The 16426-nt window shown below is 37.1% G+C and overlaps 3 protein-coding genes across 9 annotated transcripts in view; 2 read left to right on the forward strand and 1 right to left on the reverse strand.

Moving 5' to 3' along the window:
* Window positions 1-478: 478 nt before the first annotated feature.
* LOC124301580 (uncharacterized) lies at window positions 479-9406 on the reverse strand. Of its 6 annotated transcripts, none has more exons than XM_046756807.1 (8): window positions 8567-9406; window positions 7214-7356; window positions 7000-7065; window positions 5227-5376; window positions 3398-3442; window positions 3259-3321; window positions 2551-2668; window positions 479-649 (listed from the first exon to the last, which is right to left on the reverse strand). In XM_046756807.1, exons 1-8 carry the CDS (start codon window positions 8654-8656, stop codon window positions 527-529), a joined length of 798 nt encoding a protein of 265 aa, XP_046612763.1. In that variant the 5' UTR covers window positions 8657-9406; the 3' UTR covers window positions 479-526. The 6 variants fall into 6 exon arrangements, 5 of the variants coding, with proteins under 5 accessions (XP_046612763.1, XP_046612764.1, XP_046612765.1 ...); XM_046756808.1 differs by having other exon boundaries at window positions 2551-2665; window positions 8567-9348; XM_046756809.1 differs by lacking the exon at window positions 3259-3321 and having other exon boundaries at window positions 8567-9345.
* Window positions 9407-9498: 92 nt separating this feature from the next.
* LOC124301578 (tyrosine-protein kinase Shark) lies at window positions 9499-15213 on the forward strand. 2 transcript variants are annotated; one of them, XM_046756800.1, is made up of 14 exons: window positions 9499-10058; window positions 11123-11260; window positions 11381-11544; window positions 11627-11812; window positions 12159-12243; window positions 12370-12528; window positions 12613-12818; window positions 12994-13158; window positions 13240-13447; window positions 13534-13781; window positions 13873-13981; window positions 14061-14229; window positions 14406-14532; window positions 14611-15213. In XM_046756800.1, exons 1-14 carry the CDS (start codon window positions 9983-9985, stop codon window positions 14806-14808), a joined length of 2238 nt encoding a protein of 745 aa, XP_046612756.1. In that variant the 5' UTR covers window positions 9499-9982; the 3' UTR covers window positions 14809-15213. The 2 variants fall into 2 exon arrangements, with proteins under 2 accessions (XP_046612756.1, XP_046612757.1); XM_046756801.1 differs by having other exon boundaries at window positions 9499-9826.
* A 133-nt stretch (window positions 15214-15346) lies between these two features.
* The window catches only part of LOC124301579 (immunoglobulin superfamily member 10-like), a 31818-nt gene continuing 30738 nt past the window's right edge, over window positions 15347-16426 (forward strand). Inside the window, exon 1 of the mRNA XM_046756805.1 lies at window positions 15347-16387. Coding sequence (XP_046612761.1) covers window positions 16346-16387 — 42 coding nt within the window. The 5' untranslated portion in view covers window positions 15347-16345. The remainder of the gene's footprint in view (window positions 16388-16426) is intronic.

Raw genomic sequence — 16426 nt, forward strand, 5'->3', positions numbered from 1 at the left:
GGACCATTCGATTTTCTCGAAAATCGTGTCGAAACAAATAATAAAAAATAGAGAGCAATTTATGAGTAATTTGGGAGGAGTTTGTTGGTGGCAAAATTTTCAAGAAATTCGAAGATCGCAGGCCAACATATAGATAATCAGCCTGATGATGACTGGCTGGGCTCAGTCGAAACGGTGCAGAATTGCAAGAAAATAATTTTGCAATTTTCCAGTCAATCACCTTCCCCGTCGATCGTCTTTCTTAAATAAAGATTTTTCATGCAAATAACTAAATGAAATGTGTGTTCATGCTAAAATTTTCGCCAGGTGTATTCTAGCGACATAATAATTCATGTTCAGCTCCAGAATCAAATCAAAACGCAAGAAATCTATGATGAAAATTCAAGTCGTGTCTGGTCTGAGATGGCATTTAAAACATGGACATGAGGAACGCAGCCACTGTTATTGGGGGATTGCTTAGAAAGAATGAACAAATATATTTCAAACGTAGAAAAAAGACAAGTCTTTTTATTGGATACGATGAAAGCTACATTTTAAGACGTAGGAACTTTGCGAGGCTCTTGCTATCCATTTTATAGAGATGAATGTTTGGCAGCATGTATTTCCGAAAGTGGTTGTTGAGGGAGTGAAAGGTCCTGTGTTTCAGCAGCTGAACCCAAAATACACTTAATCATTCACTGTAATGGTCTAGATATCTACAACGTTTGACACATACCAAATTTAGGATGATCACAATGTAAAAGAAATATCGTGTATAGTTTGCCGAAAAATGTAGAATATGTAGCAATGGCTAATAGTTGGCATTTTAATATTCTTGAGTATTTAGTTTCATTGACCGATTCTATTATTTGAAAATTTTTCTTCAGAAACAGCGTTAAGGAAATAATTTAAAAACATAAAATTGGTTCGATAAATTGATTGTTTTAATTGTAATTCGGCGTTAATTACTTGATAACTATAACGGCTTGTGTGAAAAATGTTTAAGTTGACTGTTTTGTCGGGAATAAAATTCTAAAATATTATGTCTATTGCATTTTCGACATAAGATACATCGTTCACAAGTTAAGGAGATTCGATACCCGCGAAAAATTTTATTTCGTATAATTCACTCCGTTCAAAAGAAAACTTCAATCTAAGCACACCAGAATATTTATCGGTGGAGAAGATCAGTTATTTATTTATTTACTCATTGTTCACAATATTTCTCCCACTTACAAAGACGATAGAAAAAAGAGAAACAAGTGACGAAGGCCACAGTATAGACTTGGAAAATAAAAGATATCAATACTACAGAAGAGTGATTAAAGATCAAAGCTAAAGTAAGTATAACCGAACGAATATTATAAATTAGCATAACAGTAAGTCAAAGCCTACTCGAAAGTCAACACCCTGCACCTGCAGAGTGCTTTTGAACCTACAGATAGAAAATCGAAATAAGTAGAGTCTGTCAGAGTGATCATTGGACAAGTTCCCTAGCCTGTCCGTAATGAACTTGTTGCAGTTTGCATGGATCAGCATTTCAAAGTCTTTAGCTATTGTTGTGACAAAGTGTATTATCTTCAGAGTTCGATCACGAACAAAACGTATACGAGCCATGATGTCAACTCTTTAATCTTGGCAGCACGCAGCAGGGTCGCGTTGTCAAGTACATAATCGTCTTGAAATGTTTGTTACCTAGCAAAAGTGAGTGGTTAACTTTATCGAATGCCTTGACCATATCTGTAGATACAGAGTCAGACTGAAACTTGTGATCAAATCCCCTCTTAATAATATCTGCGAATCAGGAAAACCTGGCTTACCGACGATATCAAGACTCTGAACTAGGCTTAGTAAATTATAACGTAGTCAGGTGTGATAGATCAGTATTCACGAGTCAAAAATCCCCCGGCAGAGTTATTCTTATCGCCATAAAACGTAATCTTAAATTTATCACCATCACCAGTGTTGAAAATTCTTTTCTATTTGTACATGTGAAAATACTGGTCGGAGACAACCAGATTGGTTGCTCGATATTAGCCAGAGCTCTAGCATCATATACACTTGCGAAGTGATCACTAAACAAACCGGCAATACCGCCCAAGCTTGTAGACTCCTAATCACTAAGGTACAAAAGTATAAAAGGTGTTATAAAATCACTCATAAAATTTTGGGGAGAGGAGCTTCTTCGAATGCGGCACTATAAGCTTTGAATTAGATTTGCAACCAAAGTCTCTGAGATTCGTGAAACTTTAACATCAACTTGCTGAGATTGAAATTAATCAACAAGCCTTTGTTGTTTGAGAATTTTGGTATAACCTTCGGCAAAACTGCGGAACCTCTTTAAACCCGAAACATTGGTTTCGTGTGTAAATTTATCGCCCTATTTTTATCTGGTGCAGGCATCAATATTTGCTTACTTCTTAAATTACTATATCTTCAAAACATGATATCTGCCAAGTGTAATTCTGGTACTTTCGATTGAGGTTATCACAGGCAGAATCTGATCCTACCACACAGATTATTACTTAAAATAGTGGGAAACACTTGACGAACAATATATTCCTTGCTTACCCCTTTATCGATCATCTGCTTCCAGACTCTATTGCCGCGTGCTTGGCTGATCAAGTTGTTTTCGATTAGGTAATTCACCATTTTTTGCTTTTCCCAGGTCCGAAAATTGTTCTTTCTGCTTGAAACATAAAAATAAAAAACACGTTATAAAGTAAACTTTGTCAAATCAACGGATTTCTATCGCACAAGCATCGGGATGTATCTTTATATGCAGTATACTATGATCGGTGATGTTGATTCTGAAACTGATAAATGATGTGCCGAAAAAAATTTCAGGCCGCACCTATGTCATTTCTTACGAAAACGGAAATACACAGCTTTGGGTACAAAATGAAAATGCAGATTAATGATAATTTTTTTTTTACAGTTAAGATGGTAGGAATGAAGTGAAATTATGCATTACTTAGGTACAACATCGTGTTCTTCATTTCCTTTGCATATCATCTGTTTTATGTAGAAATGAAAATGGTATAATTATTAATAAACAGGTCAATCCGGAGTTTACAAGAACGAATCTGTATGAAATGAAGCTCAGCCACCCAATTAAAAAAACATAATAATCCAGAGATGCACTCCAAATTCTCAGCTTTCAGGACAGAATATGATCATTCTGGTCTCTACTAACGTGGCATAAAGTGAAGCGAACAATGGGCAAATTTTAATTTCAAATAAATCCACACAATTATAAAATGTCAAGTATCAAATTACTTGGGACGACGTCGTCTTCTTTTCGATGGTAAAATTTTATTACTGGGACGGAGTTTGTTCTTACTAAAATGAAATTTGAAAAATACAACAATCACTGGTGAATAAATGATGTTTTTCATGTCGAACGAGTATTACTTACGATCTTAGAAGAAGGTCAGGTCTTGCCTCTGACGCATCAGAATCACTGCAAGGACAGAAACATAAATTATTAAGCAAATATTGTCTGGTTTATTCTCCTCCTGCAGAACTTTTCATGCTGAACAATAATTCCCCTGGTAAAATAATTTCTACAATATTTGACGAAAACATGGAAGAACTGAAAATTGTTGTTTCTTACAGATTTTTCAACAAGCGATGTCGGCGATATGAATTTCAGCATAAATTTATAAATTTCGAGAAAAGAACTGTTTTGTTACAATATAAATATAACTGTATATAGTCACATTGTGAAGCAAATTTTTTGGACACTGATTCATTTCGTATAATATAATGGATGAAAATTACGGCCATGTGTTCCATAGTCATAAATAAGTAAAAACATACAAATTGGACATAATTGTTAGACTATTTCAAATTGGTTTCATGAACTGCGGAACTCTCGATGAGGCTAGATACATAGCCAATAGTCTTGCGAAACTTAAATTTATATTTACGTATTCGGTTAAACTTGGTTAGTGACAAAATAAAACAAAACTCGGAGTTAGGTATACTTAGCGGGCCTTTTCAGAAAAATACCTTAATGAACAAATGGAATTTTATCGTCATTGTTTCACATATGCCTGCTGGGTGCATTCGTTTACGCAGTGACTAGAACAAATGTAGTTAGTTTAATCCGCCTGCGAAAGCGACTGCGGCGCAGTCTGCAGTTCGTTTGAGTAAGGATGCGTCCCATCTGCGCAGTTACCTCAGAGGTCCTGCTCACGATGCTCTGCTCGCAGTATTGCGTAAACGAACGAGAACGAGCGTAAGACTGCCAACTGCCAGAGAGATTACACAGAAGGCTCCAATGTGTCATCGGCGATGAATCGTGTCGAGTTAGGACTGATAAATTGAAAATGAGTTATTTCATCAAAGTTCAAAATCATTGCGAACAATGCATCGACAGTTGAGCGCAGATCTTACTTAATATCTTAATATCCAATCATTTCCAGTAAGTACTGTCTCGCGATAAAGAAGATCAAACCTGTATACTAGAGTATTTCATGGGAGAAATTATTCATTGGCCTACTGGATGGAAATATTGCAGAAATGGCAAGATAAAAGTCCCTCAATTAAATAGACTTTCTCAGAAGTCCAATGGCAACGAATTTTGACAGCAATCGACGTGCACTGTGGTTCATTCTTCATTTTATTCAAAAAGGCTTGTCAAGTACAACTAACCGGGAATTTTTCATTCTTATTTTTGCAATGAATTTTCCATTAAAACTTATTGCAAGCGCAAAATGCTTACTTTTGTCTGATATCGCGGTTGTTCACCTATTTTAATATTGGCCCATTGCTATTCAAATTTTGCTTTTTCATAGATGTGTATGAAAAAAAAATTGAAATTTGCAAAACGGAGATTGTTGTATTGTGTTACATATATTACTGTTTATGGTGTAAAGGGAATTCCCCTTAAATAAATAAAATATCTTGAAAATCTACCTTACAGTCCACTTCATATTCGGAAATATTGTTCCTTTTTTTATACAAAGCCACGCCAGGGCATATTTTTAAATATTAAAATTGAAGACAGAGATTCATGCCATAATGTGATAAAATTAATTAACGTGTTTGCTGTAAATGGTAAATCGGAGACAGATAAAAATTTTGATCTTAAAAAACTGGTCGCAAGATGACAGATAGGTCCAACTATATTTTACTTTTGACCCTTTCCAGCTAGCGGATGTATTTCTGCTGTTCCCTGTCCCGGAAACAGATTCCATTCTTGAATTCTCTATTCAAAGATTCATGAAAAATTCAACGTACCTGTCAGTCAACGAAATTATTTCGTTTTCACTCTTTCTGGTCAGTCTTTCTTGTATGAAAGGTTTACTCTTGGATACAAATCTTCTAGCTCTTGTCCGGGTGGAGCAGCTTGGCTGATTTAGTCTGTTATCTTCTGACGCATCAGAATCACTGCAAGGACAGAAACATAAATTATTAAGCAAATATTGTCTGGTTTATTCTCCTCCTGCAGAACTTTTCATGCTGAACAGTAATTCCCCTGGTAAAAATAATTCCTACAATATTCGACGAAAACATGAAAGAACTGAAAATTGTTGTTTCTTACAGATTTTTCAACAAGCGATGTCGGCGATATGAATTTCAGCATAAATTTATGAATTTCGAGAAAAGAACTGTTTTGTTACAATATAAATATAACTGTATATGGTCACATTGTGAAGGAAATTTTTTGGACACTGATTCAATTTGTATAATATAATGGATGAAAATTACGGCCATGTGTTCCATAGTCATAAATAAGTAAAAACATACAAATTAGACATAATTATTAGACTATTTCAAATTGGTTTCATGAACTGCGGAACTCTCGATGAGGCTAGATACATAGCCAATAGTCTTGCGAAATTTAAATTTATATTTATGTATTCGGTTAAACTTGGTTGGTGACAAAATAAAACAAAACTCGGAGTTAGGTATACTTAGCGGGCCTTTTCAGAAAAATACCTTAATGAACAAATGGAATTTTATCGTCATTGTTTCACATATGCCTGCTGGGTGCATTCGTTTACGCAGTGACTAGAACAAATGTAGTTAGTTTAATCCGCCTGCGAAAGCGACTGCGGCGCAGTCTGCAGTTCGTTTGAGTAAGGATGTGTCCCATCTGCGCAGTTACCTCAGAGGTCCTGCTCACGATGCTCAGCTCGCAGTATTGTGTAAATGAACGAGAACGAGCGTAAGACTGCCAACTGCCAGAGAGATTACACAGATGGCTCCATTGTGTCATCGGCGATGAATCGTGCCGACTTAGGACTGATAAATTGAAAATGAGTTATTTTATCCAAGTTCAAAATCATTGCGAACAAAGCATCGACAGTTGAGCGCAGATCTTACTTAATATCTTAATATCCAATCATTTCCAGTAAGTACTGTCTCGCGATAAAGAAGATCAAACCTGTGTACTAGAGTATTTCATGGGAAATTCAAACCAAGTAAAAAAAAGTCTAAAAAAAGTTACGGAGTGCTTTTCCAAGTGAGAAAAATCATATCAAAAATCGCGGGCCCAATCCGAGAGGTCAAGGTTCAGACCCAGGTCAAAATGGTATGGACTACTGCTCCGTATGTAACCAGACTTGGTATGAGTTTCAGGACTTTCCAACACTCTACCAAATACTTGATTTATCATGAAAACTTCATTGAAATTTGTCGAGCTATTTCACTGGAATTTACTAGTTATATGAAATAATGCTTACAAATTTGAAAAACTTGCTATGCAATAACCAGAAGTCCTAAAGGTTTAGAAAATTGCACGGATCGTCTCTAGTCAATGCTCGATTTTTCATTCAACTTTTATCCAAATCGATGAAGCAGTTTTCACGTAATTCAGAGTGCAACATTTTCAGCGTTATTGGAAAATGGTAGAAAAGGTCGGTGAATGCGTTGAAAAGTATATGTGAGATTTTTTTTTTTTTTTCGTAGCAACGTTTTTCAGTGTAACAAATACAATAGGCACTCCACTTTATGATTGTACTCAAAAACCGTTGACTATGTAAAAAAAACTGCCCCATAGCAACTTACACGATGCAGGATGTGCTTCCTCTCAAGAACTGGCTCATTGGACACCCAATCCCCATGGCTCCGTGCCTAGATTATGCAACATAATAGAAAATGTACAAGTTGTATGAGGAAACTGTACCGAAAAGACAGTTTGCACGCATTATCTATTCTTGGAAAGGATAAAAATGGAACTTGGATTTGGAAAAAACAAATTATTCAGTATCAGTTAATTTACCTATATTTCGTTATGTCCAAGATCTTGTTTTGCTTCACGCAATTGTGTATGAAATTCACATGATATACTTCCTCGTTTCCTACATGAGGATTTCTGATAGTAAATTTTATCAATGAGTCTTCAGATACGACTCCTCCATTGGCCTGAAACATTGTTATGCTTGAAGCATGATTTAAGAAAAGTACACTGCAGGTGATCTAAAACTGTATTCATTGTTATTTGAATTTGGTTGTAACTGATAAAAACAGGAAAAAAATGTCCCTTTCTAGAGGCTCTTTGAGGATCATAAGAAAAGTACAAGGACTCTTGTATAAACAATTCAAACGATGCATTCATAAGGATGTGTTGACTAGATGAATCAAATTAATAATTAGGAAAAGAAAAAAGATCAATTAAAATATCTCCAGCAACATTATTTGCGCCGATGATAGTAAACACGAATAAAACAACACTCTGACTAAGTAAGAGAATAAATCCGAGCAACTTTAGCCAACACAAGCTAACGTACCACCAAATTGAGAAAATGTTTTATAATTGGATCTTTCTAAATGGTTAAACTCTCATGTTTTTGATCTGATTGTAATGTTCTCCAGCATAATTTGTACATCAATTCATAGGGATCAGATCAACGAGCAAAATGATTACAAAAACATTAAAATTGCATCAAAATTTCAACATTTAGAACAGAAAGATTCGCAATGTATCCTCAATAAATTCCATTACGTGTTAGAAATTTAGACTTCCAAATAGACTATAAACGTGATTATTCTTAACAATTAAATGATACACAACAGATTTCACGTTGGTCCAGAAATCAGTGTCAGTCATCTACAAGTAGCTTGCTCAGATTCAGGGAAAGCTCCTTGATGGAAGATTACGGTTTGCTATTACCAATGCCAAAGCGTTTCTATCATTGTTTTGATGCGGTGAGTTCCAAAGGGTCCTCCGACATATCTTAGAACTAATTGAAGTTTGGGACTAAAATTGCAAATGATCATTGACCGATGAACGTAATCGCTAACTGGAAACTGTTCCTCGGATTTATTTGTGACGGTTAGATTTATGTGACAATTGCGGAAGCAACTGTTGAAGCTGAACATATTCCAAAATAATTCCGAATGTCCAAGATGTGCTTGTTGTACGATAATTACTGTTGTAGAAAGTTTATACAATCTGACGGTTGCGAATTTGAGGAGATTTCTGAATCGAGTCAAGTGTTGATTTGGACAAGTCAAAATAATGAGCTACGACGCTGTACGGGGAAAAGTTACTTGGGAACTGCAACATGATGCTCAATTTTTGCTGAACATTTGAATTTATCATTGAATTTTGTATTACGCAAAACACACTCACCGTTATGAGCCGGCTTAATTCAAGTTTCTCTTTATCACTCACGTTCACTAGGTGGAATTTAATGGGTCGCCCCAGATGTTCAAATAACATATTGATTATTATATTTTTACAAGCTCGTCCGAACGCAATTTGCAGAAATTTGAAATACGACCCCGATGTAAGTAAGGACGTGGTAAGAACCAAAGAAGAACGAGAGAGCAGTGTTGCCAACCTGGTGGTATTCCCGCTAAATCTGTTCGTTTCCAGTTGGGTTGTATGTACGCCTCTTGATCGCTTTGTCAAATTCGGTTTTCGAAGTTCGGTGTTTCTTTTTGGCCTAAAACGTAGCTGGTCCGGTGATTTTTGATGGGAAATAATTCAGACGAGTCTAACGGTTTTTGGCGGGATTACGGCAATCCGCGCTGGCAACACTGCTTATAACATCCAGCCGACCCGCTAGAACTTCAGGGCTGAGTTCAGAAACCTTACTCGAATGACTCGAGTATCGCTGTGTCTTTGTGTAATCTGATGTGTTAGACAGAGACAGTATGATATCCGAGTTCACTCGGGTAAGGCTTCTGAACTCAGCCCAGCCAACCCTCTGTCACGCGACGAGTTCGTGCCGTTTTGCCGACATTTCTAGAAACTGCGAGGGAGCATATGACGAAATTGGTAGATAATTGAAAAGAAATCGAGGAGCAACTTGAGCTGCGATTGTCGGTTGGACCGAATCAACATAATTTGTTCCGGATACTATTTCGAATCCGCCGCTCTTCGACGTAACTTCCAAGCCAGTCTCTCCTTCTTGTCCCAGTTTTCTCGAAAACTATGAGAGATCAAATTACGAGATTTGCGGAGCGTTTACTAGCGATTCAGGAGCAATTAGTAGCAATTATCAAATTTTCCTATCTCGAAAACCGAGTAGAAGTGAGTAATAAATAATAGCATCGGTAGCAATTTTTGGCGTAGAAAGTTTTCAAGTAATTCGAAGGTCAAAGGCTACTTCACGTAGGCACGAAGTAAGCCTTCATAGACTGTACGGACGCATTTGCGTATTCTTACACACCCGCGTGCATACCTTCGTGCATACATACAGATTCCTTCAGCCTTCAGTGTTAACTGGCTGGCAGTAGACACGTTCATACCTATGGACTGTGTTGGATAAACGCGACGTTACTTGTTCATGACGTTCATGAGTATCGAAACTGAAATATCAAATTAATCATTGTTACTTCGATGAATCACTGGACAACTGGTGTAAAATGTTACCGTTCACGCTACGTATGTATTATATTTGAACGGATCGTTTGTCAGTTTGTTCATTACCACCGTCGTAACACTATACGATCTGCGTTATGAATTAATGAACATCATATTGTGTCCGTCGTTCGTGCATGCGTGTGTGTAGTATTATTGTACTTGGAAAACACCCTAAGAATGGGCAGCGAGGAAAACATAGCGTGGTATCACGAAGATCTTTCTCGTCAAGATGCGGAAAATATGTTGAAGGAAGGTAATGCGGAATTTATTTGTGGATTATTAAGTGTGCATACGTTTTTATGCCTACGTGCGTAAAACGTTACTCGGCATTTAACGGATAGTGATTTGCATCGATTTGCATCATCGATCGCCCTCCTTGGATATATCACAACAATGCTCTTTGGCCATTTTATCTTCCATATTACACTATTGTTTCAACTTAATTCAGAATCAGGATATTATTTATTTGCTCCTCAACTAAACTCACGCAACTTAATATATATATTTTATTCTTCTAACCTGTTTTGTTGAATGTTTGATACTTTGCTGCTCGTCTCGAAACATTTTTAACAGAAGGAACGAGACCCGGTGCGTTTTATAATCTCTGTCTCATTTTCTTACGTTCAAATTTCACTTGCAGCTTGTGAAAAATGTCTAGCTTTCCGGCGTCTTGAAACATACCCAGAGTACCAAAGCTCGGAAACACTAATGTCAGACTTGGTTGAGACGGCTTCGACTTTGTAAGCTTCCGACCTAATGTCATATACTTCATGATTATCCATGTGTAGTTATCGACAAAATTTGTTTGAAAATACCCCTTGCCACTGAGTCAATTTTCTAACCAAGTTTGTAAACAATTTCTCAACACTCGCATGTACGTACACCCTCAGTGATGCCATTTAAAGAATTTAGCAATTTGTTGTATTGAAATCGATAGATGTTGTAATTGTACTTTTTGCATGTGGTACCTTAGTTAATTTATTGGTGATTTATGGTCATCATTTGGCGTCCTGTTGTTCCGTGAACACTGAACATCTTTTATTCCATTTATTCTATGTGTCAGTATCGAACCTCGTAATGATTTGCACCTCTTTGTATGTTATAAATCATAGTGAGTGTTCAAAGAGATATTTTTTTGAGAGATTCAATAAAAAGTACAGTGTATCAACTTTGTTTGTTTTTATAAAATCCTTTTGTGTGATTTGAAGTTTTAATTGTAATAATGTGTTAATGGTTATTGAAATTGGAATAATAGTGAAAGAAGAAAAAAGAAGTTGTCTTGTGCTTATCCCTTTTCTGATAATATTAATTTTTCAGAAGGAACAGAGGATGGCACATTTTTAGTAAGAAACAGTAGCTCGTCCTTGGGGGATTACGTCTTATCTGTTCTCCACAATGGTGAAGTGATTCATTATCAAATTAGGAAACATGAGGAGGATGCTTTTTTCTCAATAGGTAAGTAACATGCTGCGACTCGACAATCGTAAAGATTATCTACCTACCGATTTACACATTCCATATGTATTCTTATAATTTTTGTCGCAGTTTGGTTAATTTTTTATGAAACACCAACAGATGATGAAACAACAATTCATGGGTTGGATACTCTGATCGAATATTATCAAGATAGTCATCATGGTCTTGAAACGGTTTTGCGCAACCCTCGCATTGGTAAACCGCCACCCCACGATACCAGGCGGCATGGCCGAACGAACCTTCTTCACAGAGCGACTGTTCAGGTAGAATTAACTAGCTACTACTAGTTTATTCATTTATCAGTGCTTGTCGATGATATTGAACACTTCTATAAATTCCGTACAGAGAAATTACACTATAGTCTCAGAGCTGCTGAAGTGCGGGTATAGAAGTCTGGATGCCAAAAATCAACTGGGTCAAACTGCTGTACATTTAGCAGCAATGAACGGAGCGGATGAAATTCTTCGAAAACTGATTCAAAATAAAGCCAGCGTTAATTGCAGGGATTCTGCTGGCTATACACCCCTACACGTGAGTCTGAAATAATGTGGAGTGGGATTTGATTGTTTTTTTTTTTTTTCATTTGTAGAGCTGTTGTCACCCTTACATGTTTCATTTCCGTCACAATTTTGATAAGAATTATTAACGATTCTTACCATCCCAAGATAGTTATTATACATTTTTACACTGTACCTTTGTGAATATTCACACTTTACCTCTTGTTCAATAAATTTCATACTGGTATTGTGATTTTTAGTTTGTGTCATTATACACTCAGTACTTGATGTTCGTTTTCAATAGTTTTCCAAATCACCTGGTTCATTATTTTGTGTTCTCACGTTGTTACTCTTGGTTTCTTTTTTGTGTTGCGTTTCAGTATGCATGTCAAAGTAATTTACCAAGTACCGTTCGAATACTAATAACGGGTGGAGCAAATATTCAGGCAAGAAACACAAAGACGGGTAAGTCCTGGTGGCATGTATACTAAATACTTCATTGACTATTCGATAACACTGATTAGGACGGTTTTGTTCATAAAATAAGTATAGAAAGATCGAAATACTCCACTCTATTAGCATATTTTTCAGGTATGGTTCCTCTGCATGAAGCAGCTAGTAGGGGACACAATACGGTGATACAAGTATTACTTTCCATGAACGCGCCTGTCAATCCTCGCACTATGGAAGATGATATACCGGCTGATCTTGCTAAGCGAAACGGTCATGTGGAATGTGCAAAGCTGTTGTGTAAGTTGTTAGGGTATTGTGAGAAATACTTAAAAGTCAACAATGTTAGCCATAAATTATTTGGTTACCGCTTATTTTCTTCAGGCGATTATCAGGGACCTGCTCCAAAAGAAAAACGCTGCAATTGGTACCACGGAACACTAGATAGAACCGAGGCAGTCGCTCTTTTACACAAACATGGGGACGTTGACGGATCATTTTTAGTTCGGTTTAGTGATCGTCACCGCGGTGGTTACGTACTCACAGTTATGTACCACAAGCAAGCGTACCATTTCCAAATACAAAGAAAGGTCAGCCATGCTTATTGCACGTACATTGTATTCTTGTAAAAATGATTAAATCAATCACTATGCAGACAGTTAATTAAAGTATTTATCATTACGCAGTTTTAGATGTAACCTTGGCTTGTGTTTTCGCCCATTTTCATTCTTCACGTTATTTTAATGTTCTATTGCATTAGTACAGGGGGACTTGTTGTTTATTGATAATGGCCCCTACCTCGTTTCCCTGGAACACGTCGTAGAATATTATCAGTGTATGCCCGATGGCCTCCCTGGGCCTCTGCTTCATCCTATTGCTCCAATACCAAGACCACCGGTTCCTGAAATGCCTTCGTCTATATTTAATGGGGTGAGTAGAAATTAACTGAGGAAGAGCGTGCAGGCGTTTTGTATTGTCTCTTCGTTCGTGAAAATATGTTTTCTTTGATAGAACACACTCAATAAATCGAGACAGTCAACGGCTAAGAGAGGCAAATTTTCTAGAGATGCAACACTACTAGAGACCACATCTTTTTCAACTCAGCCTGACTCTGTTCAAAATATTGACATTGACGAATCTTCATCTTACAATATCCCAGTCACGGCTAATGAGACAAACTTTGATGCTAATTTGAATTCAGAAGCACGGGAAATCCAAGGTAATGCATATTCCAGTGATTGGATCGTAGTTTTTTTCGCATACAGCAATGTATTCCAATGCATTCAAGTGAATTTATATTCGCAGAGTTCATTCCGGGAGAAAATTTGATCCTTGGAGGCGTCCTTGGCGAAGGTGAATTCGGATCAGTCTACGAAGGAGTGTATGATGCTCCGACAGGTGTTCGGGAACCAGTTGCAATCAAGACACTTCACGAATCTCACAGCGAAGCCACTCGTGCCGAATTTCTGAGAGAGGCGCGCGTTATGATGTCTCTCAACCATCATTGCATAGTCAGGCTCATCGGGCTTTCCTTAGGACCACCCTTGCTCATGGTATAATTGAATGTATTTAAATTTTTGATTAATTTGTACCTGATATCTGTAGCACTAGCAAGTTGTGGAAACAATTTTACCTGTATTTCAGGTTCAAGAATTAGTTCCACTCGGCTCGATGCTGGCATATCTTCTAGAATTTCCCGACCGAGTAAACCCGAACTACGAATTGAAAATATGGGCATCGCAGATTGCTTGTGGTGAGGAAACGCATTTTTCACTGGTATAATTGTCGACCAGTTGGCGTCTCGACTTTTAAACGCTATAGTATTCTTTCAGGTATGAAATACGTGGAGGAACTCCGACTTGTGCATAGGGATTTGGCTGCACGAAATATTCTACTTGCTTCCAGACATCAAGCCAAGATCAGTGACTTTGGGCTTTCACGAACGTTTGGTTCCAACGATTACTACAGGGCTAGCGAGGGTGGAAAGTGGCCAATAAAGTGGTAACTCTTAAAATTCTGATGCCTTACACATACAAATATGTGCCAAAAGTCATTGGACGATGATGACGATATGGTCACTCGTGTATCTGTATTTATTATTTCTACTGAAATATAAAATATTGATCACCAGTTTTTTACCTTTGATCTCAATTCTTTGAAATTTTGACCATCACCAGGTATGCCCCGGAATCATACAACTTCGGTACATTTTCTAACGCAAGCGATGTATGGAGTTTTGGGGTTACGCTGTGGGAAATGTTTTCTTACGGAGATCAGCCGTACGGAGATCGACGCGGAGTAGATGTAAGTTTACTTTCATTAAACGATAAAAAGGATCGTTCAAGAAAATTGATGTGACTATTACTTTCTCCATGGTTGTAGGTAATTCAACTGGTCGAGAATGGCGAACGTCTTGAAAAACCGGATAAATGTCCGGAGCATATTTACACGGTAATGAAACGCTGCTGGTCATACTCAGCCGCGGATCGCCCGAACTTTGCCGAACTCTTGGAAATATTTAGCAGTGATCCCGAGTACACTAACATCAAAGAGCTTATTGCCGCTGTCGATATCAGCTGATTTCAACATGTTTGCGGAAGAAATTAGTATATTTTATTTTAGCCCTATGTATTTTTAACGTTATATTAATTATATTATACGACAATAGGTCGATTTTGCAGTAAAATATGAGACCACGCAGTTATAAAAATGGTAAGCGTTTAATTCAGACGATCTATCAGACGTGTAATAGTTTTGTAAATAATAAGATACGTAATCTGACGATTACTAGACGATTTTTTAACTTTGTACACATTATGCCATATAAGACCTAAAATTTTCTCTACTTTCTTTAAGACTGTAATCTTTGTATTCAAATGATTCTTTCTCGAATTATAAATTAAGTTGAAAGCGATAGTGGTATTGCTGAAAATATAAATTTAATAACAAGTGCTAACTTATTTCAAAGTGAAGTTGGCCGTTAGGGAAAAAAAAAAAAGGAATTGTTAAAAAAAAGCGAGAAATTACTAATTGATGGTATTCATCTAAATATTTTACAAAATTTGTAAAATAAAAGACTGTTTCTCTGCCATCTTGATCGATTTTCTGATTTGTATTGTTTCATTCGACAGTGTATCCATCATCCCAAGGAAATTAAATGAAATGTATCAGTTCAATTACAGCCAGTCAATGATTAGAGCTAGGGTGAGGTAATTATTTTTATACGTATGTCTGATTCATGGTTGAACTGTTGAAGTTTGAATTCATTGGAGAGAAGTTGCGGATTGATGCGTCTTAACGTGGCCGAACGATATATCGAAGGAAGAAACGTTAAACAAAACACTGTTGCATCGAATGTAGTTTGAAATCAGTGTTAGTGTAGCCGACACCCGGGCATTCCGTCTTCCCTGTCCGCTTCGCTGTAAATCCTTAATTGTATGTGTATAAAAATGGTTATCGTCAGGTCCACGTGAAATACTGTGTAAAAAATCGTTAGCTGAGTTAATACACAAGTTTTGGGTGGTTGGTGTGACTAAAGTGCATGTGATGAGAGTTTTCGAATCGTGAAAGAGTTGCGCAATAGAACGATCTCGGATCTTTTTCGGGGGTAATAAGACATCTTTCCGACAATGTTTGTCTACGAAATATCGGATTCTATTGTATTGAAGGGTTTATGACGTTTTGAAGGCACCTGAAGGATACATCTTGTGTACGCGTTTGCTGCGTGACGACCGAATTCGGAAAAAATTATTAGAATGATCGACCGATAACGTGGTAATCTTTATTTTACGACTCGATTCCGAGTTAATTTTCGTTATTTTTCAGAGATTTGCTACTGAGGGTAATTGTGAGGTTGATGATAGGCGGTTTTTATGCAAATGAGCATTAACTGCATGTGAGTAATGATAAAAATAATCTAGGTATCGACCTATCTGTTGACTGAACCTTGCAACGATTCACTTTCGGCGGGATTCTGCCGCGTCATATCGACAGTGCTTTGTTTCTGTTCGCCTGTATAAAAGAGACAAAAGAACAAGTCCAGGTTTAGTTTTTGCTAGTGTGCGTGAAGTGAAATGATAATGTGAATTTATGGATTACGCATGGATTACGGAATATCATGGAGTTGAGGATGCAGGATCATCGACGAGTTACGACTCCGGTAAGTCGCATGATTCGTAACTGCTTGTGCCTCTTATCC

Source organism: Neodiprion virginianus, chromosome 3 (assembly GCF_021901495.1).
Source record: "Neodiprion virginianus isolate iyNeoVirg1 chromosome 3, iyNeoVirg1.1, whole genome shotgun sequence".
Classification (NCBI taxonomy): Eukaryota; Metazoa; Arthropoda; class Insecta; order Hymenoptera; family Diprionidae; genus Neodiprion; species Neodiprion virginianus.

What these genes read in the sequence shown, in the direction of transcription:
- LOC124301580 (XM_046756807.1), bottom strand. Translation starts at nt 8,656, where the DNA reads ATGTTATTTGAACATCTGGGGCGACCCATTAAATTCCACCTAGTGAAC. An exon ending in AATTAAGCCGGCTCATAACG is followed by an intron (nt 7,357 to 8,566) that starts GTGAGTGTGTTT and finishes ACAATGTTTCAG; the next exon opens with GCCAATGGAGGAGTCGTATC. An exon ending in AGAAGACGACGTCGTCCCAA is followed by an intron (nt 2,669 to 3,258) that starts GTAATTTGATAC and finishes TTATGTTTCAAG; the next exon opens with CAGAAAGAACAATTTTCGGA.
- LOC124301578 (XM_046756800.1), top strand. Translation starts at nt 9,983, where the DNA reads ATGGGCAGCGAGGAAAACATAGCGTGGTATCACGAAGATCTTTCTCGT. An exon ending in ATTTCCAAATACAAAGAAAG is followed by an intron (nt 12,819 to 12,993) that starts GTCAGCCATGCT and finishes GCATTAGTACAG; the next exon opens with GGGGACTTGTTGTTTATTGA. An exon ending in GAGATCGACGCGGAGTAGAT is followed by an intron (nt 14,533 to 14,610) that starts GTAAGTTTACTT and finishes CCATGGTTGTAG; the next exon opens with GTAATTCAACTGGTCGAGAA.